At 56.8% G+C, this 25,658-nt stretch overlaps 3 protein-coding genes and 1 long non-coding RNA gene across 6 annotated transcripts in view; 1 reads left to right on the top strand and 3 right to left on the bottom strand.

The window, feature by feature from the left end:
* Nucleotides 1-852: 852 nt before the first annotated feature.
* LOC119474223 lies at nucleotides 853-2,037 on the top strand. The gene is made up of 3 exons (XR_005203512.1): nucleotides 853-1,072; nucleotides 1,301-1,689; nucleotides 1,977-2,037. It is a non-coding gene; the product is annotated as an uncharacterized LOC119474223 (long non-coding RNA).
* Nucleotides 2,038-6,354: 4,317 nt separating this feature from the next.
* ATP6V1FNB (ATP6V1F neighbor) lies at nucleotides 6,355-9,459 on the bottom strand. The gene is made up of 2 exons (XM_017549526.2): nucleotides 8,628-9,459; nucleotides 6,355-6,532 (listed from the first exon to the last, which is right to left on the bottom strand). Exons 1-2 carry the CDS (start codon nucleotides 9,046-9,048, stop codon nucleotides 6,423-6,425), a joined length of 531 nt encoding a protein of 176 aa, XP_017405015.1. The 5' UTR covers nucleotides 9,049-9,459; the 3' UTR covers nucleotides 6,355-6,422.
* Nucleotides 9,460-9,599: 140 nt separating this feature from the next.
* ATP6V1F (ATPase H+ transporting V1 subunit F) lies at nucleotides 9,600-13,117 on the bottom strand. The gene is made up of 2 exons (XM_017549528.2): nucleotides 12,819-13,117; nucleotides 9,600-10,082 (listed from the first exon to the last, which is right to left on the bottom strand). Exons 1-2 carry the CDS (start codon nucleotides 13,109-13,111, stop codon nucleotides 9,881-9,883), a joined length of 495 nt encoding a protein of 164 aa, XP_017405017.1. The 5' UTR covers nucleotides 13,112-13,117; the 3' UTR covers nucleotides 9,600-9,880.
* Nucleotides 13,118-16,956: 3,839 nt separating this feature from the next.
* The window catches only part of FLNC (filamin C), a 29,560-nt gene continuing 20,858 nt past the window's right edge, over nucleotides 16,957-25,658 (bottom strand). For all 3 annotated transcript variants that reach the window (XM_017549522.2, XM_017549525.2, XM_017549523.2), the window contains 15 exons: nucleotides 25,392-25,520; nucleotides 25,124-25,297; nucleotides 23,765-23,926; nucleotides 23,487-23,690; nucleotides 22,601-22,753; nucleotides 22,382-22,504; nucleotides 21,991-22,233; nucleotides 21,525-21,794; nucleotides 21,293-21,430; nucleotides 20,891-21,006; nucleotides 19,566-19,698; nucleotides 19,286-19,462; nucleotides 18,867-19,085; nucleotides 17,994-18,203; nucleotides 16,957-17,876 (listed from right to left, as the gene is read on the bottom strand). In XM_017549522.2, coding sequence (XP_017405011.1) covers nucleotides 17,689-17,876; nucleotides 17,994-18,203; nucleotides 18,867-19,085; nucleotides 19,286-19,462; nucleotides 19,566-19,698; nucleotides 20,891-21,006; nucleotides 21,293-21,430; nucleotides 21,525-21,794; nucleotides 21,991-22,233; nucleotides 22,382-22,504; nucleotides 22,601-22,753; nucleotides 23,487-23,690; nucleotides 23,765-23,926; nucleotides 25,124-25,297; nucleotides 25,392-25,520 — 2,639 coding nt within the window. In that variant the 3' untranslated portion in view covers nucleotides 16,957-17,688. The remainder of the gene's footprint in view (nucleotides 17,877-17,993; nucleotides 18,204-18,866; nucleotides 19,086-19,285; nucleotides 19,463-19,565; nucleotides 19,699-20,890; nucleotides 21,007-21,292; nucleotides 21,431-21,524; nucleotides 21,795-21,990; nucleotides 22,234-22,381; nucleotides 22,505-22,600; nucleotides 22,754-23,486; nucleotides 23,691-23,764; nucleotides 23,927-25,123; nucleotides 25,298-25,391; nucleotides 25,521-25,658) is intronic.

Raw genomic sequence — 25,658 nt, 5'->3', positions numbered from 1 at the left:
GCTGGGATTACAGGCACACACCACTATGCCCGGCTAATTTTTTGTATTTTTAATAGAGACAGGGTTTTGCCATGTTGGCCAGGCTGTTCTTGAACTCCTGACCTTGTGATCTGCCTGCCTCGGCCTCCCAAAGTGCAGACAAGTTAATTTCTGAGTCAGTCTTACCTATAAAGTGGGAATAATAATAGAGCCTACTTCATAGAGTTGCTACAAGAAAGGATTACATGGACGATGCGTCTTCATCCTGGCACAAGGTAAACTTTGTTGGTGGCAGCTGCTGTCGCTGCCCATACTGGGCAAATAATGCAGCTGTGAGGCTGATGTGCAAGTGTACAGTATATGTCAAACAAATGCTCACCGGGGTTTCCTGTAACCAAGCATATGCGTACACCTCCCTCTCAGGGCCACGCTGCTCACTCCACACTGCCACCCTAGGACCACAAAAGCCATCTCAGAGGCAGGCCAGAGTCTATGAGACTTGGCTGCATTCCAGCCAGGGTTCAGGTGTCAGGCCCTGCATTATTGAGATTGGAGCCTTTGTCCCTCCTTGCTCCTGGCTCCTGGCTGTCTGTCCTCCATCTCCCTCCAGGCTCCCATGGTGCAGGCAGCCCCCCCGGGGGACTTGGGGCTCCCCTGCAGCCCCAGGCAGCCCTTGGCTTTGTACCAGTATCTCTTCCAGTGCCCCGCAGTCCCAGGCCAGCTCCGGGCTGCAATTCAACAGGTGAGGGAGGTGCATTGCCTCAGAAGGAAGAGGACAGGCGGGGACCTGACACCACCTTGCCCCTCCAGGTGCAAAAGGACTGGGGCTGTCCCCTGGGTCTGGAGCTGCCCACTGTGCTGCTGCAGATGGAGTGGAGCCGGCGGGCCCAGGAGCAGGTAGGGGCTGGCCAGGGGGTGTGGCTGAGGCCAGGGTGGGTGCCCCTCACTCCCTGGCACCTCATCTTCCTGCAGCTCCTGTGGGACTTGGAACTGCTGACTGGCATGGGGCTGGGCCTCTTCTGGCCACCTGAGACCCAGTTACTCGGTCCAAGGGGCCAGGCCCGCCATGCATGGAGCCCGTGCTGCCAGCCAGGTGGTAGCACAGGTGGGGACCCTGAGCAGCTGGTGAGCGGGTGAGGGGGCATGGGGGGGACAGAGGTTCTGGGGACACTGGGGCCTCCCTGTGGTGAGGGCAAGCAGAAGGGGCAGGATTTTGGAGACAGGGCTGGGTTCAAATCTCCACACTGGTGCCCCCGTGGGCTTTCAGTCTACTTTTCCTCTCAGCTAGAAAATGACTGTGAGAAGAGATCTTTTCTCCAAGGGCTACCAGGAGAAGCAGTGGACTCGTGGGGCCACGCCTGGCACACAGAGCCTGCTCTCTCCAGGCAAGCCGTTATTCTCATTCCACAGTTAACGACTGTCTTGGTCAAATCACTTGCGTGGTGATACCGGAAGCCTTTCCATGTGACCACAGCGCGGCGGGAAAGGGGCCTGGCAGGGCCTCAGAGGGCAAAGGCACTGACTCCAAGGGTGCCCCTGAGACACAGGCGCTGACAGTCCCAGCCGCTGGCCCCTCCCTCCAGGACTGCAGCTAGGCTGAGCCCCCAGGAGGGAGGTGCTGTGGTGACTGGGCCCAGAACAGAGCTGGGAACTGGGAATGTGCGTCCCAGTCCTGGCTCAACCACCAGCTGTCTGAGTCACTTTGGGCAGGTTGGTGGCCCTCTCTGGGCCAAGGCACCCTCAGCTGTATCAGGAGGGGGTGTTAGTGGTGCAACTTAGGAAGGGTCCAGCCGACATTGCTGGCAAGAACTGTGGTCTCATCTGAGGCTCAATGGGGCAGAAAGGATCTATCTCCAAGTTCCTTCATGTGGAGGGGAAGGGGGGTCACAGAGGACAAGAATTCCAGGAGGCAGGGATCATTTAGGGGCCATCGTAGAGGCTGCCTGCCACACTGGGGGATGGAGTCCTATGGACTAGGGTGCTCCCGACTCTTCCAGAATTCTAGGCTGTCCCTCTACCCCAGGACAGGGACTCCCTGAGCCAAAACCACCAGCTCCCCGAGGGGTCAGTCTCCCCTGGGAATTCTGCCTTTCCTTCTGTGTTGCCACACAAAGTAAACGAGAACTGGGCCCTTCCCCTGTCACCTCCTGCGGTCCTGCCCCATGCCCCTCCTTATACCTCCTGGGCTCTTAGTTGCACCCATAGTTGCCCCACAGCCCCCTGGGAAGGTTAACCTCCAAATTCCAGCTCCCAGGATCTGGTGATGGGGTGAGGTCTCAACAGACTGGCAGGCAGACTCCCTCCCATTCCAGAGCCCATGTGCCCAGAGAGGTGCATCAGAGGCAGGCTGTGAACTCCTGCAGAGGGCAGGCGGGAGACCCATCAGCAGCCCCAGATCTGGGTGAAGCTGGGAGTGGTGCAGACCAAGGGTGGGAGAGCCCTGGAGGACCCGCAGAGCTCACACGAGGTACACTGTCAGACAGCCGGGAGGGCAGGGAGCCCCTGGGGCTGCGGCAGCCAGACTGGATTGGGACAAGGCAGGAAAGTCCTCTCCCAAGTCCTAGGACTTCATTCTTCACTCATTCTTCATCTCACACTTCCTGATTGAGCGCTGGGACACCCAGGGATGGCAAGTGGGTTTTGTTTTTTGTTTGTTTGTTTTGAAATGTAGTCTTGCTCTATTGCCCAGGCTGGAGTGCAGTGGCGCGATCCTGGTTCACTGCAATTTCTGTCTCCTGGGTTCAAGCAGTTCTCCTGCCTCATCCTCCTGAGTAGCTGGGATTACAGGCACATGCCACCACATCCAGCTAAATTTTTTTTTTTTTGAGACAGAGTTTCGCTCTTGTAGCCCAGGCTAGAGTGCAATGGCACGCTGTCAGCTCACTGCAATTTCCCCCTCCTGGGTTCAAGCGATTCTCCTGCTTCAGCCTCCTGAGTAGCTGGGATTACAGGCGTCCGCCACCACACCCAGCTAATTTTTGTATTTTTAGTAGAGACGGGGTTTCACCATCTTGGCCAGGCTGGTCTCAAACTCCTGACCTCGTGATCCACCCTCCTCAGCCTCCCAAAGTGCTGGGATTACAGGCGTGAGCCACCACACCATTTGAAAGATGTGATTTCACAGAGAGTGCACCCATTTGGTTACTGCTATGAATATTCACAAGTCTGTATATTGCACAAGAGAACAAGATGCAGTATTCTTGGGAAAGCTCTCAATTTCAGAGCTTATGAAATCCATTTTCACTAGTTGTATGGATGCAGAACAGCTCTCCTTCCTCCACAGCTGCAGTGGAGCGGTATCACATCATCTCTTTTTTTAGATTTCTTTTGTTAATTATGAATGCTCGCAGTTTTTAGGCCAGGCTCTGGCCTAAAATTTCATCTCAAATGTCCTTTGATTTTGCTGTCAGAAAAAAAAGGCTAAGGAAGGTTTTTCTGAATAAGAGTAAAAAGTAAGACGCCCAGGGCAGGTTTCTTATCTGAGCCTGATGGGCACACCAGGACAAAGTGGGCATGGCTGGTGCTGAGGGACCCTGGAGCCCAGCACTGTGGCCCTTCTCACTCCCAGGCCTCCTGTGGTGGTCTTGAGGAAGAGGCTGTGCAGGTCCTTTTGGGGTGGTCTGCCTTGGCTGGGAGGACGAGAAAGATGAGGTGGGCTATTGGCAGGCACACCTGACTAATAGGTGTGTGGCTGTCTGATTGATGAACTGTGACAGCCCTGAGGTTCAGACAGCGCCCCCGGGGCATCCCCGGCCATGCACTGGGACTCCCTAAACTTCCCGGCTCTAGTCTAGGTGGACTGTGCTTGAGAGGCTGGGACATGAGCTCCCAACACTGGTCTTTCTCCCTCAGGCTCCTTACAAGAGCTGAACCCCACCAGGAGCAGGAGCTTTGGGGTGCCAGGCAGCTCAGAGTACAAGGTGAAATGTCAAGGGTGTCAGGTTGGGGATGGCAGGGGTGGACCTGCCCGGAAGGAAGCTGCTGGGGTGAGGGGCACTGAAGCACCTTCCGCACCACATAAAATGGCTTTAACAAATTCAGGAATCAGGCAAGGGCTGGCCCCTGGAGTCCGCAGGTTCCCCTAAGAGAAGTGGCCCTGGCCGGGGGTTCCCTCTCAAGCCTGGACCCAAAGTGCTCTTCCTTTCCAGGACCTGGCCCAGAGGGAAGAGAGGAGCCAGGCAAAGCCTGAGACCCAGGAGAGAAAACTCACCCCCCCCCCGCCGCCGGGACCCCTGGGACGTGGGGCCTGCCCTCCCAAAACCTGTCTTCCCAAGATGCCCCTGAAGGGCTGGGCTCGGACCTGCATCTGGGCCAGGAGAGAGCAGAACTTCAAAGACTGCCAAGGATGGACACCCCTCAGAGGCTGAGAGAGGAGGGCCCTCAGGATCAGAAAGCAGAGACCCCTCAGCGTAATAGAGGGGAGGCCTCCAGGGGCGAGATCATAGATGCTCCTCAGAGTCAGAAGGTGAAGACACACGCCGGCCAGAGCCAGAGGCCTCCTCAGGGTTAGAGGGAGGAGGCCCCTCTGGGTGAGAACAGGGGCGCTTCTCAGAGTCTAACAGAATTTAGTCCGAAGTCCCCAGGGAAAGGGAAGTCCCCAGAGTCCGGGGATGAAGATGCTGCCGTCTTGGGAGGGCAGTATCTCGCTAGCCTGGGAGGTGGCTCCCGGAGAGGCCGTTGTACAGCCCCCAGAGGAAGGCGGCCCCCGGAGCCATCCGAGGGACTCCTGCGGGTCAGGGAAAGCGCAGACTCCAAAGCCTGTAGGCAGGGAGAGCCCAGACGTCCGGAGAGGGACCACCAAGCTGATGAAGGGCTTGAGTAAAGGCGAGAGGCAAACGTCGGCACCTGCGGTGGCAAAGCTGGGGGCCGCCCGGGAGGGGGCGTGGGCTGCGCTTCCCAGCCCGAGGCTTGCGGCCCGGCGGCGGCTCCCAGGTCTCGGAGCCATGATGCCGGCGACCCTGCGCGCCGAGGTATCCGGGCAGGAGGGGCTCCCCGCGGCTCTCTGGGGGCCCCCAGGCCTGGAGCGCGATCCGCACGGGCTGCAGGGCCCTGGAGCAGGCCCCGGCCCGGGGGAGCAGGAGGTGGGCTCGGCTCGGCTTCCGGGTGACCTCCGGGGTCGGGGCAGCTGCCCTGAGCTTCCCAAGGCCTCGAAGGCCGCGTGGCCGGCGCCCCCCGGCAGGCCCAAGGCGCCAGCGGGCGTGAGCGCGGCGCAGCAGGAGGCGGCTCTGCAGAGGCTGCTGGAGATGCACAGCGCGGCCAGGCGGCGGCGCCGGCGGGACCGTGAGCAGCAGCGGCTCCGGGTGCGTCCACGCGCCGGGATCTGGGCCTGCCTGGGGCGGGCGGGACACCGAGGGCGGTCGGACGCTGACTGCCGCCTCTGCAGGTCCTGGAATGCCTCCACATTGCAAGGAACCGCCACTGCCGGGTTCATCCCCTGGGGCTCCCGCCCAGCGCGGCTCAACTCCCTCCACAGGCAAGACCCCCCAAAAAGCGGCCACAAGGAGCCTGAGCCGGGCTGGGGTCGAGCTTGGCGCGCTCGGGTCCCTTTGAAGTGCGCGCACCGCACTCTGGCAGTGACTCGGGCGGGGCGGGAGGGGCGGGTATGCCAGGTGTTGCCCTCCGGTCCCACCGAGCCGCGGACGCTCAGCGCTCTGCACCGCCAGGAGGATGCGACCGGGCCGCGGCGCGCCCTGCGTGGAGCAGACGCATCGGGAGAGGACCGGGGGGCTGCGGGCCCTCGGGGCCAGGTGAGGGGCTGGCAGGGAGGGGTGTGGCGGTGGCAGGAGTCCGCTTTCCCCGGCCTCTGAGATGACAGGCCGTTTTCTCCCCAGGAACACCCAGAACTTCCAGGAGCTACTGTGGCCCCCTGTCGCCAAGGATCCCGTGCCTGCAGAGTAGTGCTCGCTCTTCCCAGCCCCCTCTGGTCATTGCTGTGCCCTCAAAAGGATGATTAAAGAGATAAGGGTTTGCAGTGGCTCACGCCGTAATCCCAGCACTTTGGAGGCCGAGGTGGGTGGATCACGTAAGGTCGGGAGTTCAAGACCGCCTGACCAACATGGAGAAACCCCATCTCTACTAAAAATGCAAAATTAGCAGGGCGTGGTGGCACATGCCTGTAATCCCAGCTACTTGGGAGGCTGAGGCAGGAGAATCGCGTGAACCCGGGAGGCGGGGGTTTCAGTGAGCCAAGATCACACCATTGCACTCCAGCCTTGGGCAACAAGAGCGAAACTCCATCTCAAATTTAAAAAAAATTTTTTTTAATTAAAAAAAAAGAGAGAAAGTTACAGGAAAAGCGGGCAACTTGCAGGTCAGAGATAGTTTCAGAAACGCCTGAATGCAGAGCCAGAGAGAACAGAGAGCAGCAGACACACAGCAGCTTTGCCCCACCAGGAGGCCCGTTATTTTTTCTTCCTTCCCCTAAGCCCATGCCTGGCCAATGGTCAGAGGGCCAGGTCCCTGGGATCCAGTAGTGCGAAAGCCCCGTTCTTGCGGAAGAATGACTCAATGCGGCACATCTTGCAGGAGACCAGTTCTTGCTTCACTGGGGGGCCTGGGAAAAGAATTAGAGGCCAAGTGTGGGTTCCTGAGGGAAGGTCAGCAGATCATGGGAGCCCTGTCGTTCTGCACAGCCCTAGGAATCCGTCAGTGGAGTAGCCGCTTTGTGGGAAGAAACAGAAAATACTTTGGAGGTGTGGGAGCTACGGGCAAATACTGGGAGCTGACTGGATGCCAGATACAGCAGTCATCTGCCATTACCCCAGCTTCAGGATCCTCTACCTGCCGTGTGGGGGGCCACCTAGGCCTGCTTGTCACTTGTGGAGAGATGGGGCTTCCTTCTGCCTCCTGCTCCTCACTTCTAGGACTTGCCTCCTCCTTTTATTAGAAAGTTACTTTCCTGACTTCCCCTGTAGGGCCCTGGGGGAAAGTGGTGTTTGGGGGTAAAATCTCAGCTGAGTTGATCCCCAGCCATCCACCTTTTCTGCCAGACACTCAAGCAGCTGGAGGACACAGGGCTGGGGAGCCTCATTTGACATTCATGAGCAGATAGCAACATTGCCCAGCAACCCTCTCTGGCACAAGCCTGTTCCACACCTTTCCGCTTCATCTCCAACTACTCCACTGCCTGAGCTTGGCATCCTCCCAGCTGATGGCCTTGACTCAACCTCACAGAAAAAAGACTCAAGCCTAGATGGACAGGCTTCCTGCCAATGCCATCCTGTACCCGCCTCTGGCTCAGCCCTCCTGTCCCCACTCCTGTCAGATTCCAGCAACTTGAGCTCCCCAGGTGATCTCATGGATTTAAATAGCACCTATAGGTCAAGAGCAGTGGGGAGCCTGAGGTAGGTAGATAACGAGGTCAGGAGTTCGAGACCAGCCTGGCCAATATTGTGAAACCCTATCTCTACTAAAAATACAAAAATTAGCTGGGCATGGTTGTGTGCACCTGTAGTCCCAGCTACTCAGGAGGCTGAGGCAGGAGAATTGCTTGAACCCGGGAGGCGGAGGTTGCAGTGAACTGAGATTGAGCCAATGCACTACAGCCTGGGCAACAGAGCAAGAGTTCGTCACACACACACACACACACACACACACACACACACACACAAAAGCACCTATATTCAAATGACCTATGAATTTGCAAATTTGCATCTTCAGCTCTGACTTCAATCCAGACTTACAGGTAGAGCCACCCTATAGACACTTGAAGCATAAGATGGCCAAACACGCATGGTTAAATAGGACCTGTTCATGCATGATTCCAGTCTTCCCTGTCACTGCAGCTTTAGCTAAACACCCAGGTGTCACCATTGATCTCTCTTCTCTTCCCCTTATTCTCACATTCTATCCGTGGGTGAGTTCCACTGAGTCTTCCTACAAAACATCCTGAATTGATTCCAGCTCTATTGCTGATCCCTCAAGCCACTACCACAGGGTAACAAAACAGATGCCCACTCTCACATGCCAGATTCCACAATTTCCCCTAAAAAAGCCACTGCCTACATATAGACCAGGGTGACTTTTTTTTTTTGAGACGGAGTTTCACTCCATTGCCCATGCTGGAGTTCAGTGGCATGATCTTGGCTTACTGCAACCGCCGCCTACTGGGTTCAAGCGATTTTCCTGCCTCAGCCTTCTGAGGAGCTGGGACTACAGGAGGACGCCACCACATCCGGCTAATTTTTTTTATTTTTAGTAGAGACAGGGTTTCACTGTGTTAACCAGGATGGTCTCAATCTCCTGACCTCGTGATCCACCCGCCTTGGCCTCCCAAAGTGATGGGATTACAGGCGTGAGCCACCGTGCCTGGCCTACAGTGACTTTTTAAAAAGTTCATCAGTGTCACTCTTGAAACCTGTTTAGAACCCTCCATTGGCTTCCCTGCACACCAATAAAATCCAAACCCATTCTTATCATCTGGCTCTCAGCCTTGGGTCCTCAGAAAGGCCTTTCCTGACAATCCAATAAATAGCAGCCCACGTCCCCTGCCTCCCTGCCCACTGTGACTCCCTAGTTCTGTGGAATGTGTCCTTGGCCATCTCCTTGCTCTGTTTATGGTCTGGTTCCTTCACTAGGATGTCCACTCCCTGGCACATGGCAGGTGCTCTGTCTTTGAGGTGAGTTAATTTCCAAGAGGTTGGGCTCACCCAGCTGCCAGCCATACATGAAGTTGGTGGTGATGGGGAAGAGGTATCGCGTCTCTGGCATGTCCAGTTTTCGAGTGTTGAGGTAGCGATAGCGCCCCTGGAAGTCGTGGGAGATGCCTTCATACAGCAGGGCTCGGGTGGCAGGTGGTACTGGGTACATTTCTGCCTCAAAAGGAGCCTCTGGGACAGGGCTGGGTGCCTTGGAAGGGGCAGACTTGGGGGCGGGTGGGGGTGAGAGTGGGGCTTTGGGGTACAGGGTGGGCAGTTTGAGGGGCAGGCGGGCTGCAGCCTTAGCCTTCTGCTTGGCCTTCACCATCGACCCATACTTGCGGTACCATTCACAGCGCAACATCTTTTCCCTCAGATATTCCTCCTTCCAGAAGTTCTGCCGCACCGTGTCCATGTTGAGCTGCCGTGCCATGGTGGCCGGGAAGGAGCGGCACCGGGGTAGCTGCAGCTGAGGGGAGAGCACAGCAAGCAGAGTGCTTCTGATGGTGGGTGGCTACCCTGGCACCGTCACCTGGCAACCATGCCTCACCTCACACAGGGCCAGGGTTCTACCTGCCATGCCCCCAGCAGACCTCATGAGCCTGGCTTCCTGAGACAGCCCAGGGCCCAGGTCAACTAAGAGCCCTGTTCCCCACACCCCCTACAGGGCCCATGTGGGATCTGGTGTCACAGGATCCCAGGTTTCTGGTGCTTTCTGCTTCTGTCCTTTGTGTTGGGCCCCCTTCCCAGCCCAATGGCGAGCAAGGTGGAGGCAGGGGCTGGGCTCAAGGCCTCCTACTCTGCCCCACCCAGAGCTGGTCTTCTCTGATCTGAGGACCGGTCCCTGAGTTCTGCCTCCCAACATAGTCTTCCTGGGCCAGCTCTTCCATGCCCATCTTTAGCAGCACCTTGTGCATCCTTGCCAATCAAATCTGCCCCACAGCCTCACCCACACATGTCCTTTCCAGCACCCAGCCCCAGTTCGGAGAGAAGCAGTAATATGACTTTAATTTAACATCAACAATGACACCGTGTAACAGCACAGGGGAGAGGTAGTGGACAGAAGATGGTCAGGCTCCTGTTCCTTAACCAGCCTTGATTTTACAGCAGAGCCCCAGCAACCTAGAAGTGCCTCACTTAGCCTCTTTATGGAGTGGGAAGGGGCAAGGAATTGGAAATCAGAGGCTCAAAATGTAAAGAGGCTGATGGCAAGGCTGGGGAGAGGCCTGGAAATGAGGGAAGGGTTGAGGGCTGTGAGGAGTCCCCTAGCGAAGGTCTTCGGCAGTGAACATGCCCCTGGCCCTGCGCAGGATGGAGTCCTTGGCGGCGTCATACGGGTGTTCCTTGGAGGGGATCTCCAGGACAGCTGGGATGGAGTGTTGGTGGGCATCCAGGGCGTGCCGCACCATCTCTGCAATGTACTGGTTGATGAGGATGATGCCAATGTCGTCCCGGTGTAGAAACTGCCTGTGGGGAGAGATGAGGAGGAAGTTCAGGACAGCCAAGTGGTTGGGCTGGGCTATAGAAGGGAATAAGCATGGCCCAGAGGGCACAGAAGACAAGGGAAAAGGCTGCTATGCTCAACACTCTCTCAACCCCACCTAGAATCAATTTCATCCCAAAGCGGAGGGTCATGTTCATTAGGCTTGGCTTCTACAACACTGCCTAGAAGGCTTCCAAGTGAGCTAGTAATGAAGATTAATAAGGGTGCACAAGAGTGTATTCAACATGTGGTGACGGTGTCAGGAAGGGGGAGGATAAGATTATATGTACGCAGATCCCTTTTTATGTGCAGATACCAAAGGCTGGGTTTGATGGCTTATACCTGTAATCCCAGCACTTTGGGAGGCTGAGGCAGGTGGATCGCTTGAACCCAAGAATTTGAGACCAAAATGGGCCACATAGTGAGACCCTGTCTCTACAAAAAATACACACACACACACAAAATACAAAAATTGGCTGGATGTAGCGGCACGTGCCAACTACTTGGGAGGCTGTAGCCCCAGCTACTTGGGAGGCTGAGGTGGGGGAATCACTTGAGCCTGGGAAGTCGAGGCTGCAGTGAGCTGTGAACACTCCACTGCACTCCAGCCTGGGTGACAGGAGTGATACCCTGACTCAGCAAAAAAAAAAGAAAAAAGAAAAAGACACATTAGGCCGGGCGTGGTGGCTCACGCCTGTAATCCCAGCACTTTTAGAGGCTAAGGTGGGCAGATCACGAGGTCAGATGTTTGAGACCAGTCTGGCCAACACAGCGAAACCCCGTCTCTCTAAAAATACAAAAAAATTAGCCAGGTGTGGTGGCGGGCGCCTGTAATCCCAACTACTTGGGAGGCTGAGGCAGGAGAATCACGTGAACCCAGGAGGCAGAGGTTGCAGTGAGCCGAGATTGCGCCATTGCACTCCAACCTGGGTGACAGTGCAACACTCCATCTCAAAAAGCAAAAACAATAAACAGAAGACACATTAACTTTTAAAAAGAAAACAAACTTATTTTTTTAAATAAACAAGGCCATGGAAAAAACTAAATTTTTTAAAACTAGGGCTGATGAGACTACTGAAGGCCTCAAGATCTAGATGATGAGGGTGGCAGAGGAGTCCGAGGGAAGGTTTGGCATGATGAAAGGAAGCTACGAAGATGACACTCGGTGATGAGGGAATCACACTTTCTCCACAAAAAGAACCTGGCCTTGTGATCCTCGTCTCCTGTGATCACCCACCCATTATTCATTTATTTTATTTTTTTGAGGCAGGTCTCCCTCTGTCGCCCAGGCCAGAGTGCAGTGGTGCGATCTCTGCTCACTGCAACCTCCACCTCCTGGGTTCAAGCGATTCTCCTGCCTCAGTCTCCTGAGTAGGTGGGATTACAGGCACCCACCAACACGCCTGGCTAATTTTTGTATTTTTAGTAGAAACGGGGTTTACCATAATCGTCAGGCTGGTCTCAAACTCCTGACCTCAAGTGATCCACCCACTTCGGCCTCCAAAAGTGCTGGGATTACAAGTGTGAGCCACTACACCAGCCTCATTTGTTTATTTACCAGTTAAAAATTATTTACTGAGCACCCACCCCCTGCCAGTCACTGGGTTAGATTTGTTCTCTGAGGTCCCTTTTGGTTGGAAACATGGAAAATTCTTGAAGTAAAATTTGTCCTTCTCCCATGACAACTTGGGTCACTTTACCAGACAGCTTAGAGATCGGCAGATAACAGCCTCCCAGGTCAGGGCCTACCATACCCCAGGCAGCAAGAACCAGTCTCAGCCGGCAGCCCTGGGCTGGGCTGCTTAGAGGGAAACAGGTGAGTGGCAAGGTACAGGGGCCCTGGAGATGAGGTGAGGGAAAGAATAGGAGGCGGCTGGTATCCTCAATTCCAGACACCAGGACACCAGGTGGATTAAAGGCATGCCTTCGACGACACTTAGGCATGCCTGACCTAAGGCAGGGAGTGAGGGCTTGAGTGCAAATTGTAGCAGAAGGCTCTCACAGTCCTGATATTTTCTGCCTACTGTGCTCAGGACCAAAGGGAAATTCCGAGGCCGACTGAGGAGAGCTGCAGAGTGTGTACCTGGCTTACCAGAGGCAGAAAGGGTTGGGATTGGGTTCAAATTCCAGCTCTGCCTTTGCCGACTCGTGACTTTGGTGTGTGCCTTAACCTCTCCGAGGTTTAGTTTTCTCACCTGTAAGCAGGACAAAATCACCCCTGCCTTACAGGTCGATGGTAAGCCTCTAAAGGACGGGAAATCAGAATAAAGTCCGAACCCACTGCCTAGGTGCTCATCGGGGATGCGGGGATGTTGTCCCCGCAAGTTGCAGGGGCAACTTGCAAAAGAGCCGAGCCCTACTTGGGAACAGGCGTCCAGGTTGGCAGTCGCCGGGGACTGGGCGCTCTGAACGCTCAGCCATGGACAGGGACAGGTTGTGCTGACGGGCGGTGCCCGTCACGAGCTCTGTTCCCCTTTTTTCCTGACACACGATCATGTGAGAGGTGAGCTCGTGGACCTGATACAGCTTCGGTCCCCCAGAGTCCCAAACGGGAACTTGGGGCGCGGAGGCCTCCGCTCCGGAAGGGCGGGCGGACTTCCAAGACCCTCCCCCTACCCGAGTCCGGGCCTCACGCCTCGGTCCCCGGGCCACCTCCGCCCTCGCCCCGCACTCCAGCCGGCAGCAGAAGGGCCCGTTCAGGTCTCGCGGGGCTACCGTACCGGAAAGTGTCTTCGATCTCATTGATGGTTGTATCCTTCTCCACCACCAGGAAATTGGGGTGGCGGTTCTTGTTAAGCTCTCCTATGCCGCCCAGCAGGAAACCAGTCACCGTGTCCTCGTCTCCGATCACTGCGATGAGCTTCCCCCTCCCCGCCATCCCCGCAGCCAGGCAGAGATCACGCCAGAGCACCAGAAGCCACCGAAGCCCCGCCTCCGCCGTGCGGCTCCCTGTCCGCCTCACCCCACTTCGGGCATGCGCAGTTCTCCCAGCCGCCTCCGGGGACATGCGCATTAACAGCAACACAGCCTCAATGTGAATACGCCTGCGCCGTAAAGACAAGCCAGAACCAGGGGACTACGGTTCCCAGAAGGCTGCGCGGCACGACGTCCTTCGTAGGAATTCATTCGTTCATTCACTCCTTCTTTGGTTCATTCGTTAAACAAGCGCTTTGAACCTGGCACTGTTAAACGCCGAGACCCCAGAGAAGAGACGCAGTTACTGTTCTCAAGGGCAGGGCCTGGGTCTTTATCGTGTATGTATGTATGACATATAGTTAACAACTCGTACACATCTGTTCAATTAAAGGAATGCAGAAGTTAGTGATGATACTGTCTAGTGAGGGGGAAAGTCAAGGGAACAGGCGATAACAAAGCTGTGTGTTAATTGTTAGAATGTGAGAAGTATATGGAAGCACACATCCATGGTAACTAACCTATGGAGAGAGGGGGCATCCAAAGAACCCTTCCCCCAGAAGCTTGCTTCACATCTAAGCTGAGACCTGAAGGACCTGCAGGATGAAGGGGATAGAAATGAGGACAAGAAGGTGTTCTAGGCAAAGGAACAGTATATGCAAAGGCATATCTGACTAGAGAGCATATGGCCTTCAGGGAAAGTTAAAGAATTGGTAAGGCTGGGCATGGTGCCTCACCTGTAATCCCAGCACTTTGGGAGTGCTCCCGAGATGGGGGAGGATCACTTGAGCTCAGGAGTTGGAGACCAGCCTGGGCAACATAGTGAGACCCTGTCTCTACAAAACATTTTAAAAATTAGCCAGGTAGGCTGGGCATGTGGGGTGTCTCATGCCTGTAATCCCAGCACTTTGGGAGGCTGAGGCGGGTGGATCACCTGAGGTCAGGAGTTTGAGACTACCGTGGCCAACATGGCAAAACCCCATCTCTACTAAAAATACAAAAAATTAGCCAGGAGTGGTCACGGGTGCCTCTAATCCCAGCTATTTGGGAGGCTGAGGCAGGAGAATTGCTTGAACACAGGAGGTGGAGGTTGCAGTGAGCCTAGATTGCAACATTGCACTCAAGCCTGGGTGACAGAGCGAGAGTCTGTCTCAAAAAAAAAAAAAAATTAGCCAGGCATGATGGTGCACACTTGTAGTTTTAGCTACTTGAGAGGCTGAGGTAGCACGGCTCACTTCAACCCGGGAATTCAAGGTTACAGTGAGCTATGATCAGGGCACTGCACTTAAGCCTGAGTGGCAGAGCAAGATCCTGTCTCAAAAAAAAAGGGATCTGCAGCCCAGATGTGATGGCTCACGTCTATAATCCCACACTTCGGGAGGCTGAGGTGGGCAGATCACCTGAAGTCAGGAGTTTCAGACCAGCTTGGCCAACATGGCGAAAACCCAGCTCCACTAAAAATACCAAAAAAATTAACCCAGTGAGGTGATGTGCACCTGTGGTCCCAGCTACATGGGAGGCTGAGGCAGGACAATCACTTGAAACGGAGCAAGGGAGGTTGCAGTAAGCTGAGATGGCATCACTGCACTCCATCCTGGGTGACAGAGCGAGACTGTCTTAAAAAAAAAACAAAACAACAACAACAAAAAAAACGGATCTGGAAGTTCTCCTGAGGACAGAGTTATTCTGAAGCTGCTGAGGGATTTCAAGCAAGAGAGTGCTGTCGCCAAACATGTTTTACAGCTGTCAGTTACTGTGACTGTGCTGTGTGCAGAGATGAAACTGAGGGAGGAGGAACCAAATTAGGAGCCATTGTGAGAGATGATGGTGGCCAGACTCAGGTGGTAATAAGGGAAATGCAGAGAAGTATGTAGAGCTGAGAGAGCTGAGAAATATTTAGATAGCTAGGACAAAACTGGTTTCATAGTGGATGTGTTTGGGGAGTGAGATAGAGAGACCTGGGTGACTTACAGGTTTCTGGCCTGTGCAGCACATGGATGGGAGTAACATTCCGGGGAAAGTGACCTCTGTGAGATGAGCAGGCTGAAGAGGAAGGGGCCACTCTTTCCTCCTCCCTTTTTTTTTTTTGAGATGAAGTTTCAAAACACCTCCCAAGTTCAAGTGATTCTCCTGCCTCACCCTCCCGAGTAGCTGGGATTACAGGTGTGCACCACCACACTCGGCTAATTTTTTGTATTTGTAGTGAGATGGGGTTTCTCCATGTTGGTCTGGCTGGTCTCGAACCCCCAACCTTAGGTGATCTGAGTGCCTCAGCCTCCCAAAGTGCTGGGATTACAGGCCTGAGCCACCGCGCCCGGCTCCTCCCTTTTAACAAACCAGCACTCCCAGTGTCTGGCGTGGGGTTTGTGAGTTCAGAGTACTTGAGATGTGCAGGTGGTCTGCTGTAGCGATTGCATGTGTGATAAGCTTGGGATTCAGGCACACCTGGGTTTCAATCTCTGCCCCACTACTTAGAGGTATGGTTTTGGACTCATCACTGACATTCCCAGGGCCTTGGTTTCTTCAGATGGTAGTAGCCCCACCTCACAGGGCTGTTATGAGTTAGGATTAATGAGGAAGGGCCTATAAGTGCCAGCACCCAGGGACACACTGGCTGGCTGGAAGCAGACAGGCTCGAGGTCTGTGAGCATATGAGCCACACACAGGTGGAGGCAGCCCAAGCTGAGGGGCCAGCGGGAAAGTAGCTCATCTAGGGATGAGGGGGAGGGAGAGCAGCGAGGGAGGAGGGGTGTGTGGGAGGGTATGAAGGAGGGAGGAAGCAGAGAGGCTGTTAAATGAAGAGGTAGGGAGGTCAGGGATTAGGAGTTGGGGCCTTGTGGGTTTTTCTGCTAGGCCCACCACCATGTGCTGAAATGCCCAGGTGTGTCGAGTTGTGGGATCAGTTGAATGAAAGTCTTCTTCGCCCTGCTGCAGCTACTCAGCTGCTCATGTACTTATTCATTCATACACATTCACTCATTCATTCACACCCAGGGCCAGGGAGCTCAGTCTGGTGGCAGAGCCCTGGATATGTGGCCACAGTTCAGGGTCGTAAATGCAGCTAGAGATGTGTCCCAGGGCGGTTTGGGAGTTGGGGGCACTGATCCAGGAGGGGCAGGGAGGGGTCCAGGAAAACTTCCCGTTGGCCAGGAAGATGAAGAGGGTGGGGAGGCAAGGGTGTTTCTGGGCAGGGGCCCAAATTACAGCATGGGTGCCCAGTTAACTAGAGGTGGTGAAGGGGGGTTGGAGGTGGAGGGTACAATGGGGAATGGGCTTGCTGCCCAACTCATACAGATGGAGAGACTGCTGTCTGAACCTGGGGGACCCTGGAGACCTTGTCAGGATGAGACTTTACTCTGGAGCAGGAGGGAGCCACAGAGAGGGGCATACTCTCTTTAAAGTGACCACCCCCCTCAAGCTGCAGCAGGGAGGGGAGGTTGGAGGGAGCTGGCCAGGACAGGGCTAGTGCAGGAGTTCAGGAGGGAGTCCCTGTGCAAACTCAGTGCTGGAGCGGGGCACGGAATAGCCCAGGTTGATTCAGGAACCAGCTGGAGGGAAGGTGCCGGGGTCTGCACATGGTTCTGCCTGCCTACTGGTTGAGGAATATTCCTGTTTGAGTCAGAGCTCAGTTTTAAGGTCTTAATTTGAAAAACATCCTCGAGGTCAGGCTGAACTGAAACTGGCCTCCCAGGGGTCCTGGGGCAGTACTGTAGAAGTGTCCACACCCTGTACTGTCCACAAACCCTCCCGCTGGGACCCCTTCCCACGAGCCCCCGCTTCTGCTTCTTTCAAGCAATCTGCCAACATCCCAGACCTCACTTCCACTCCAGGATCTTCCCCTCGATTGGGGTCAGTCTTCCAGGGGACAGCCAGGTCGCCTCTGCCTCCCCAGGGCTGGGTTTTTCATGTGGCAGGCCAGAGGGCAGCACGCAAAGAACAGCCAAGTGTCTGCGACAGCCGCACTTTATTTGGAGTTTTCCACCTAAGCGGCTCCCAGCTGAGCCTCATGACATGTGCAAAAGTTCCCCTACAAAGTTGGGCCTCGCAGTGTGTAAAAAAGGCCCCCCGTGGGGCAGAGACGTGCAACCATTTTAAAAAAAGAGACAGCAAGAGAGAAATCAGGCCCCCAGGAAGCCTGGCCTGGGCGGAGTGCACACCGCTCGGCCAGTCCCCGTGCCAAGCCACTGCGGTGCTTCAGGGTCTTTCTTCTCTGATTGTATTTTCCTTTCCAAGTCCTTAAAACTCTGGGGTTGTAGCCACCAGAGGGATCAGACCAAGTCCTCAGAGGCAGGAGGGTGATTGGCCAGCAGTGCAGTTTGAGGGTGACCTCTCACACACAGACACCCCCAACACAATGCTCCCCCACTGGTCAGCCCTGCCAGAAAACTCAGGGCTTCAGCCCACTTGTGCCCCAGCCTCTGTCTCTGAGCCTGGCCCCAGTAAGCCCTCATGTCACATTCCCGGGGAGGGACACTGTCCGGAAACAGACAAGGCCCTCCAACCCCCGGGGCACGGTGTGGGGGGAGGCTATGCCTTCACCCCCAAGGCAGGTGTTTATAGTGTCTGATGCTATGCGTGTGTCTGGGTGTGGCGTGTGTGTGTGTGTGTGTGTGTGTGTGTGTGTGATGTGTGTTTGGCTGGAGGTGGGGGCCAAAGCTGGGGAGGCACTTCTGGGATTCAAGGGACCTTGACTTTGAAGGGGCTTCCAGGGACACTTTCATCGCCCCACTTGACGATGAGGATGTAGTCCCCTTTCTCCTTGACGGTGTAGGTGACGTTGTACACCCGGTTCCCCATGTGCTTCACGTACACCTCCTCACAGGGGGTCTTGGGCCCGTGTACGCCCACCATCATCATGTTGGTGCCTGGAGAGGGAGGCAGAGGGCCGGGCTCACACCAGGGAGGCCCCGACGGGAACCCACACCCTGCTCCCAGATGGCATCTTGCTCCCATCCCAGAAGACGCCCTCCCCCTCCACCTGCCTGCTTTGCTGCAGTCCACGGTGAAGGAGTTCTTCTGGCCCACGAAAGCCTGGGACAGCCCAGGCCCCCGAGTCACCACCTTGCTGGCATCCGAGGAGAACTTGGGGATGGAGCTGTAGCTGGATCCCCGGCTTGAGGAAGACTTGGTCACAGTCTCCACCAGAACCGTGGATGTTTCGTGAAGGCTGTGGCCTCCGGACAGCCTCGGACCTGTGGGGCGGGTGGAGGGGCACAAACCTGGTCAGAAGGGCTTCCTGGTGTTCCCCAGGCAGGGGACCCTCAGCCAGCGCTGCCACCCGGTGGGACTCACTGCCTACATCCAGGGCTCCCCCAGATTCCTCCAAGGGCCACTCTAGGAGCCCAGCCCCATTCCCTGCCAGGGCTGGAGCTGCCTGTTCCAATTCATGCTTCACCCTAGGGCTGGGGCCTCAGAGGGCTATGTCCCTCATCCTGGCAGGCTTTGTAGGGAACTCAGGCCAAGTCACAGGGTAAGAGTCACTTTGCAAAGGAACACCCACCCAACCCATCCTATAGACAGCCCCGGGAAGGGGAGCTTGCTCAGTACTGACTGTGTCTTCCTGGAGCTGGGGAATTTGGGAAGCCAGGAGGGAAGAAAGGGACGCTAGAGCCTCAGGAGCCATCGAAGGCCAGAGATGAAGGAGGGAGGGCCAAGATGGGAGGAAGAATGGGATATGCACACGGTCACGCGAGGCTCCACAGAGTGTGTGCTGTGTGGAGCCAGGCCCACCTCTATCCCTGGTAACTGACCGTGATGTCTAGGGCAGACTATGGCCTGGATGTGGGTGGGCACTGGAGCCCTCCAGGCTGTACTGGGCTGCAGGCTGGGTGGGCCTCCCCTGAGCCAGCACTCACCTGTGACCTTGGCCTTGAAGGGGCTGCCCACGATGTGTTGGGGGCCACCATACTTGATGGCAATGAGGTAGTTGCCAGGGGCCATGGGAGTGTAAGTGACCACGTGGCCCTCAGGACACTCCCGACAGTCGAGCTGCACCTTGGAGGGGCCATCAATGGTGACGGACAAGGCCCCCGAGCCAGCGTTCAGGGTGTTCACGATGAACTCTGATGACACACCTGGGGGCCAGAGGGAGCAAGGCTGAGGGCGGGAGGGGCTTGTGGCCCAAGAGGGTCCGGGCCCCAGCTCCCTGGGCAGCCTCTGTGAGGACTCCTGGCTCAGGGAGCAGGGCCCCTGCCTCTGGAGCAAAGCAGCACCAGACTAGTGAGTGGCCAAGCACCCCCAGAAGTCACCCTGTTCCCCAGCTCCTGGCCCTCACCAGTAGTGCCTCCCTCGAGCCCAGGACCATAGGCTGACACCAAGCCTGGGTCCCCAGCCTGGCTCTGCTCCCCAACGCGGATCTTGAAGGGACTTCCAGGGATGTGGGCACCGTTGAACTTGACATCGATGGAGTGGACGCCATTCTCATGGGGGATGAAGCGGATGGTGTGCTTGTCTGTGGATAGAGGGTTAGTGGCTTAGCTTCCATCCTTCCCTTCCCCTTCCCAGAAGGCCCCAGCTGTCGGGGGTGGGCAGGGGCAGGGGCAGGGGCAGCTCACCACTGTCCAGCTCAGAGACATAGCACTCCTCCACGGCCCCCGAGGGTGTGTGCACCCGGGCATCAATCACACCTCGGGCGCCGTTCAGCTGCACTGCAAAGGATGCTGGCTGGTTCACCTTGAGCCCCGTCTCCTGCAAAGGCCATGGAGGATGCTCAGACTCCTGGGAGGCCAGGGCTGGAACAGTCTTTTCTGCAGCCCCACACCATGCTCACTATAAGCTCAGCCCAGAGGCTACCACCACCCCACATCCAACCTGGCCCCTTCCTGCCAGTCCAGCCTGGGAGCAGGAGGAACCAGGGTCTGGTATGCAATCCTCTACATGCACCTGCTATCCTAGCTGTGCTTGGCGTGTGGGAGATGAGAGATGATGTGCTCTGTCCTGGCTGAGGAAGGAAGGGCCCCACTTTGTGTGAAGCAGCCTGAGGGTGGAGGGCCAGTGCCTGATTGTCTGTGTGAGCTTGGGGTGCTGGAGAGCTCTGATGTAGGAAGCTGAGTTTGGCTGGTCTGGCCTGGGAGAGCTTCCTGGAGGAAGTGGACCAACAGGGAGGACCAGAAGCAGCCTATAAGGGCTCTGGGGGAGGGAACTGGAGCCTGCATGGGGGAGCCAGGTTCAGGAGTGGGAGGAGATGCACAAGGGCTCTGGACCAGCTAATGTGACCACCTGAGGGGCAGCTGGCAGGGGGCAGGAGGAGCTGGGGTGAGGCCTGTTCTGTGCCCCCTATGCAGAAGCTCCTTTACAGTATGTCCCCTGGACACCTGGCCCCTGGTTGCATGTGTCAGTGTGACTTGCTGAGAGCCTGCCTTGCACATGTCCCTTAGGACAGAATGAAAGGAAGACACTACCTCTCTAGAAGTCAGCAAGAGAAAGCAAGCCAGTCCCCCAGGGACCCAGAGAGGACACAGCCCAGGCTTTGCAGGCCGTAGGCATTGGATTTGGAGGAGCCTCTCACACTCTCTCTGCAAACTGGTTTACTCTTAGTTTATATAGATTTTATACTCTCATGCTCATAAATGTTAGCATCCAGCATTCTTAGAACAGAAAAAGGTGGAACACTGTAAAAAGAAATGGCAGGTGGCAGTAGGACAGGCAGACACACCTTGAGAAAGGCAGAACGAGGCCTTGCCTGCCCCAGTGCAGGGGTGAGCCCACAGGGACGGAGCCCACCATCCCCAAGGGTCCTGCCTTGTGCCTTCCGAGAAGGGACTTCTAACTGGCCTTTCCAAAGTCACTGCTAAAACCCTGGCCCCATGGACCTGCTGTCCTCAACTCCTGCCCATCTCTCAGGTAGCAGAAACTCTCCACCCCCATCCTGGGCACAAACCTGGAGGCTGGTGACAGTGAGACGGCGAGCATCATCCGAGAGGGAGGCCACGGGCACCACAAAGGGGCTGTCTGGGATGTGCTCATCATTGAACTTGATGGAGACCTCATAGTCACCTGGGGAAAGAAACCAGTCAGCACAGGCCCCAGGATGGAGGTTGGTGGGGTAGGAGCCTCCCCACCCCAGCCTTATCCCAGGACAGGTTCCGGGGTCAGCGCTCAGCCCTGGAGACAGACACACATTTCTGAGGGTGTGGGATGGAGGGAGACGGGGCAGAGGAAGAGCAGGGACCCCGGGTAGGGGAGTTCTGTGGCCCCAGGCATCTTCTGCCTGGCCAGTGAGCAGAAACCCAGTCTGGAAGGTCAGGCAGGCCCAGCCCCCACTGCCAGCGTGGATGCCTACCTGGTTCCTGGACGACATAGGAGACACCGCAGGAGCCATCTTTGCGATCCTCAAATGCAATCTCTGCCTTACTAGGACCCTCCACAGCAATGGACAGGCCCCCAGCGCCGGCCTCTCGGGTCCAGATGCTGAACTCGGCTGAGCAGAGGGAAGGTAGGGCACTCTTCAGCACCATCGCGCCTTAAACTGGCTGCTCTGACTTCGTCCCCACTCCTGGCCACCTGCCCCTTACCTGGCACTCCGGCCACGCCTCGCTCCAGCCCTGTGCCTCCGGCCCGCACCTTGTGAGCACCACCTTCACCCAGCGGCCCCACAGTGAATTGAAAGGGGCTGCCGGGCACATGCTGGCCACGGTACTTGACAGCGACCGTGTGGGGCCCCATCTCCTGGGGCACAAAGCGCACGCTGTAGGCACTGTCCTCACCCTCGACGATCTCCGCGGCTTCCATCTTGCCTGATGGGCTGGTCACCTGTGCAGTCATGTCCTGAGAGCTGGCCTCACCTGCAGGGTTTGGGGGATGTCAGGGCAACACTGGGATTCTTTCGAGCCCTGGCCCTTCCCTACCCCGTCAGTTAAACCTCCTTCTCTGCTCAGACCAGCCCTGGTCTTCGGGGCCAGTCTGCCAGTGTCAGGCCTGGCCGGCAGCACCCTCCCATCCCGCCGTGAGGATCCCGCCAGCCCAGCGTGCAGTGCTCACCCTCCTGCTGCCGGGTGATGCTGCCGAAGGAGCCTAGGCGCTCCCGGCCCAAGAAGTCCCCAAACACAGCGGGGAAGGGGTCCCCGCCGACCTGGGTGGACTCCTCCACCCGCACCTCTCGCTTCGTCTCCCCGCCCCGCGTCTTGCTGATCTCCGTGCGCTCCGTGCGGGTGTAGGTGTGGCTGCTGCGCGTGAAGGTCCGCGTCAGGCGCTCCTGGGCAGACACCATCTGGAACCAGTTCCCTGTGTGGGCAAAGGAGCCAGGGTGAGGGAGGGAAGTGAGAGCGAGGGGTGAGGAAGCAGGGTGGAGGGTGGAGACCCAACAGGTGGGCTCTGGCCCAGGCCAGCCCTCTCCCACCACCTGCCCACCCAGGATCCTCCAGGCTTCTACCTGGGATCTTGAGGTTGAGGTCACAGGTGCTGCCAATGGTGGCGATGGAAGGCGCCTGTCTACGCCGGGTGATGCTCTCCTTCATTCGGCCCTCGCCGGTCACCTTCACAGTGAAGGGGCTTCCTGCAGCGGGGGGACAGAGGGTGGGTTAGGAACCTCAGACCCCGGCCTCCTGGCTTCCCCTGTCTCTTGACATCCGACTTCTGCCCAGAGCCTTACCAGGCACGTGCTTGTCAGCAAACTTGATGTTGATGATGTAGGTGCCGGGCTCGGTAGGGCAGTAGGTGACTTTGCATGTCCCGTCCTCCATGTCCTCACAGTTGATGTCCACCTTGCTGGGGCCTTCAATACTCAGCCCCAAGCCGCCATAACCTGGGGGAAAGCCAGGAACATGTCTCCCTCAGTCCTAGGCTGGCCCAGCCACAATGCTCTCCCCAGAATGGAGGCTCCACCCAGAATGGTCCCCTGATGTGTGTAGTGACCACTAACAAAAATGACTCAGTGGGAGGAGATGGGGGCACCGTGGGACAGGCGGTCTGGAAAATTCCTTAAGGCAAGCCTCTTGAGTTCCAGTGAGCAAGGGAGAGACAGAAACTCAGGACAGCTGAGGTTTCTCTTAAAAGTGAGAAAACTTGGTCAGGCGCCATGGCTCACGCCTGTAATCCCAGCACTTGGGGAGGCCAAGGTGGGCGGATCATGAGGTCAGGAGTTCGAGACCAGTCTGGCCAATATGGTGAAACCCTGTCTCTACTAAAAATACAAAAATTAGCAGGGCATGGTGGCATGCACCTGTAGTCCCAGCTACTTGGGAGGCTGAGGCTGAAGAATCGCTTGAACCTGGGAGGCAGAGGCTGCAGTGAGCTGAGATGGCACCACTGCACTCCAGCCTAAGCGACAGAGTGAGAGTCTATCTCAAAAAAAAAAGTGAGAGAACTAATCTGGAGCCATTCACTGTCCCCCAATGGGCCCCAGAATTCGAATCTTGACACAGACTGGCCAGGAAGTTCTGGGGAGGAGAGTGTGGCCAACGGGGTACTGGGCAGGACAGAAGGACAAGTGCCTTCGAGGCACCCGCTGGAATGGAGGTCTCGGGGGCAGGAGGTACCTGCATTGCGAGTGTCCACGATGAACTCTGCCACCTGGAACGTGTGGCCCTCGGAAAGTCCCTTGCCCCAGACCCGCACCTTGCTGGCGTCCCCGATCTCAGACGGCCCCACCAGGATCTTGAAGGGGCTGTTGGTGACGTGCTTGCCACTCTTGCGCACGCTCACCACATGCTCCCCAACCTCTTTGGGGGTGAAGGAGATCCCTGTGGAAAGCGGGTGTCAGGTAGAGCATCCCGTGGGCCCCCACCCCTGACATCCCGCAAGGCCCCTTGCTCACCAATGTGCCTGTTGGGCAGGCGCTTCAGCAGGCAGGGCTCCTCGTTGCCCGAGGGGGCGCGGATGCTGGCGGTCAGCTGGCTCAGATCACTCTCAGTGATCTTCAGCGACACGTCCGTGGAGGTGCCCACGTTCAGCTGTGAGGTCCTCATGGAGTCATCGCCTGGTGGGGGAGTTGGGGCATCAGGCTGATGTGACTCCAGGCAGGCCCTGCCCTTACAGGGCTCAGGAACCCTCCTGGGCAGGCACTGCTGGACTCAATAGACATGGGGACCATTCCCAGGCACATGGAGGCCAAGGCCTGGAAAGCGCAGTCCACACTCACGTGTGAGCTGCCAGAAGCTAAGAGGGGCCTGTACCTGAGTTCCACTGTGGCTGCTTCCGTCCTTTGTGGGCTAAATCCCTAAAGGAAGCCTCCTGCATTTTAACCCTAAGTCACATGGTGTTCGTGATAACAAAACACTGGACAGGACCACACAGACCCCTTCCTCGCTGTGTGGCTATAATCACGTTGCTTGGCCTCTCTGGAATGGGGTTCCTCATCTATCAAAAGGATTATCCGGCCTGGCATGGTGGCTCACACTTGTAATCCCAGCACTCTGGGAAGCCGAGGTGGGTGGATCACGAGGTCAGGAGTTTGAGACCAGCCTGACTAACATGATGAAATCCCGTCTCTACTAAAAATACAAAAATTAGCTGGGCATGGTGGTGAACGCCAGTAATCCCACATACTCAGGAGACTGAGGCAGGAGAATCGCTTGAACCTGGGAGGCAGAGGTTGCAGTGAGCTGAGATCGCACCACTGCACTCCAGCCTGGGTGAAAGAGCGAGACTGAAAGGATTATCCATGCCCTAACTTCTCAAGAGTGACTTCAAAGACTAAATGAGGCAATGTGTTTTCAGGCATAACGAGTGGCTGACTGCTGCTTAGCTGCCGTGGAGAATACGGTGTTTCTACATTTATCAAAATATGACCCCTCACACCTCGAAGGGTCTCTGCCTTAATGTCACAGGTGACTTGAAGGAGCTGGGCTTGCAAATCCCGTCCATGCACTGTATGCAGGGTGTGTGTGTCTTGTATGCGGGGTGTGCGCATCCTGTATGCAGGGTGTGCGCACCGTATCCGGGGTGTGCGAACTGTATGCGGGGTGTGCGCCCTGTATGCGGGGTGTGTGCACTGTATGCGGGGTGTGCGCACCCTTGTATGTGGGGTGTGTGCAGTGTAGGCGGGGTGTGCGCGTCCTGTATGCGGGGTGTGTGCAGTGTATGCGGGGTGTGCGTGCCCTGTATGCGGGGTGTGTGCACTGTATGCAGGGTGTGTGTGTCTCGTGGGCTGCACGTGCCCATTCATCCGCCTCACCTGTGATCTTAGCTGTGAAGGGGCTCCCCGGGATGTGCTTGTCATCGAAGCGCACGATGATGCTGTAGTCCCCAGGTGCGGTCGGCAGGTAGGACACGGTGCAGGTGCCATCCTTGTTGTCCTTACAGGTGATCTCTGCCTTGGATGGGCCCTCCACGGCCAGCGACAGACCCCCTGTAGGTAGAGGTGGGGCCAAGATCAGAGTTCCTGCCCTCGCCCCTGCTCCTGGTGAGTCTCCACCCCAGCCCCCAACCTGCCGCTCCCTCACCTTCTCCAGCATCTTTGGTGACAATGGTGAAGGTGGCTGGCTTGTTGACCATGCCATGGCTCAGGCCTGGCCCGTAGGCACTGACATGGCGGCTGTTGATGGCATCCACATAGAACTGCAAGGGGCTCCCTGGGGGTAGAGAGAAAAAGGGGGCCAGGTCAGCATCAGGGATTGTCTTAGCCCACAGCACCTTCCAGCAGCCTCCCTGCCAACCCCCTCTGTCTCTGCCGTAGGGACCCAGCTGGTGGAGGTCTGCCTCCCACCAGG

Source organism: Cebus imitator, unplaced genomic scaffold, assembly GCF_001604975.1.
Source record: "Cebus imitator isolate Cc_AM_T3 unplaced genomic scaffold, Cebus_imitator-1.0 Scaffold219, whole genome shotgun sequence".
Taxonomy (NCBI): domain Eukaryota; kingdom Metazoa; phylum Chordata; class Mammalia; order Primates; family Cebidae; genus Cebus; species Cebus imitator.
Note: the sequence above shows the minus strand (reverse complement) of the source record. Positions and strands in the feature narration are given on the sequence as shown.

Bases quoted from the DNA above. Each gene is read 5' to 3' on its own strand.
- ATP6V1F (XM_017549528.2), bottom strand. From the start codon at position 13,111: ATGCGCATGTCCCCGGAGGCGGCTGGGAGAACTGCGCATGCCCGAAGT. The intron at 10,083-12,818 runs GTACGGTAGCCC...CTCTCCCCACAG, and splicing joins GAGATCGAAGACACTTTCCG to GCAGTTTCTACACCGGGACG.
- ATP6V1FNB (XM_017549526.2), bottom strand. From the start codon at position 9,048: ATGGCACGGCAGCTCAACATGGACACGGTGCGGCAGAACTTCTGGAAG. The intron at 6,533-8,627 runs GTGAGCCCAACC...TTCTTTTCCCAG, and splicing joins CATGTATGGCTGGCAGCTGG to GCCCCCCAGTGAAGCAAGAA.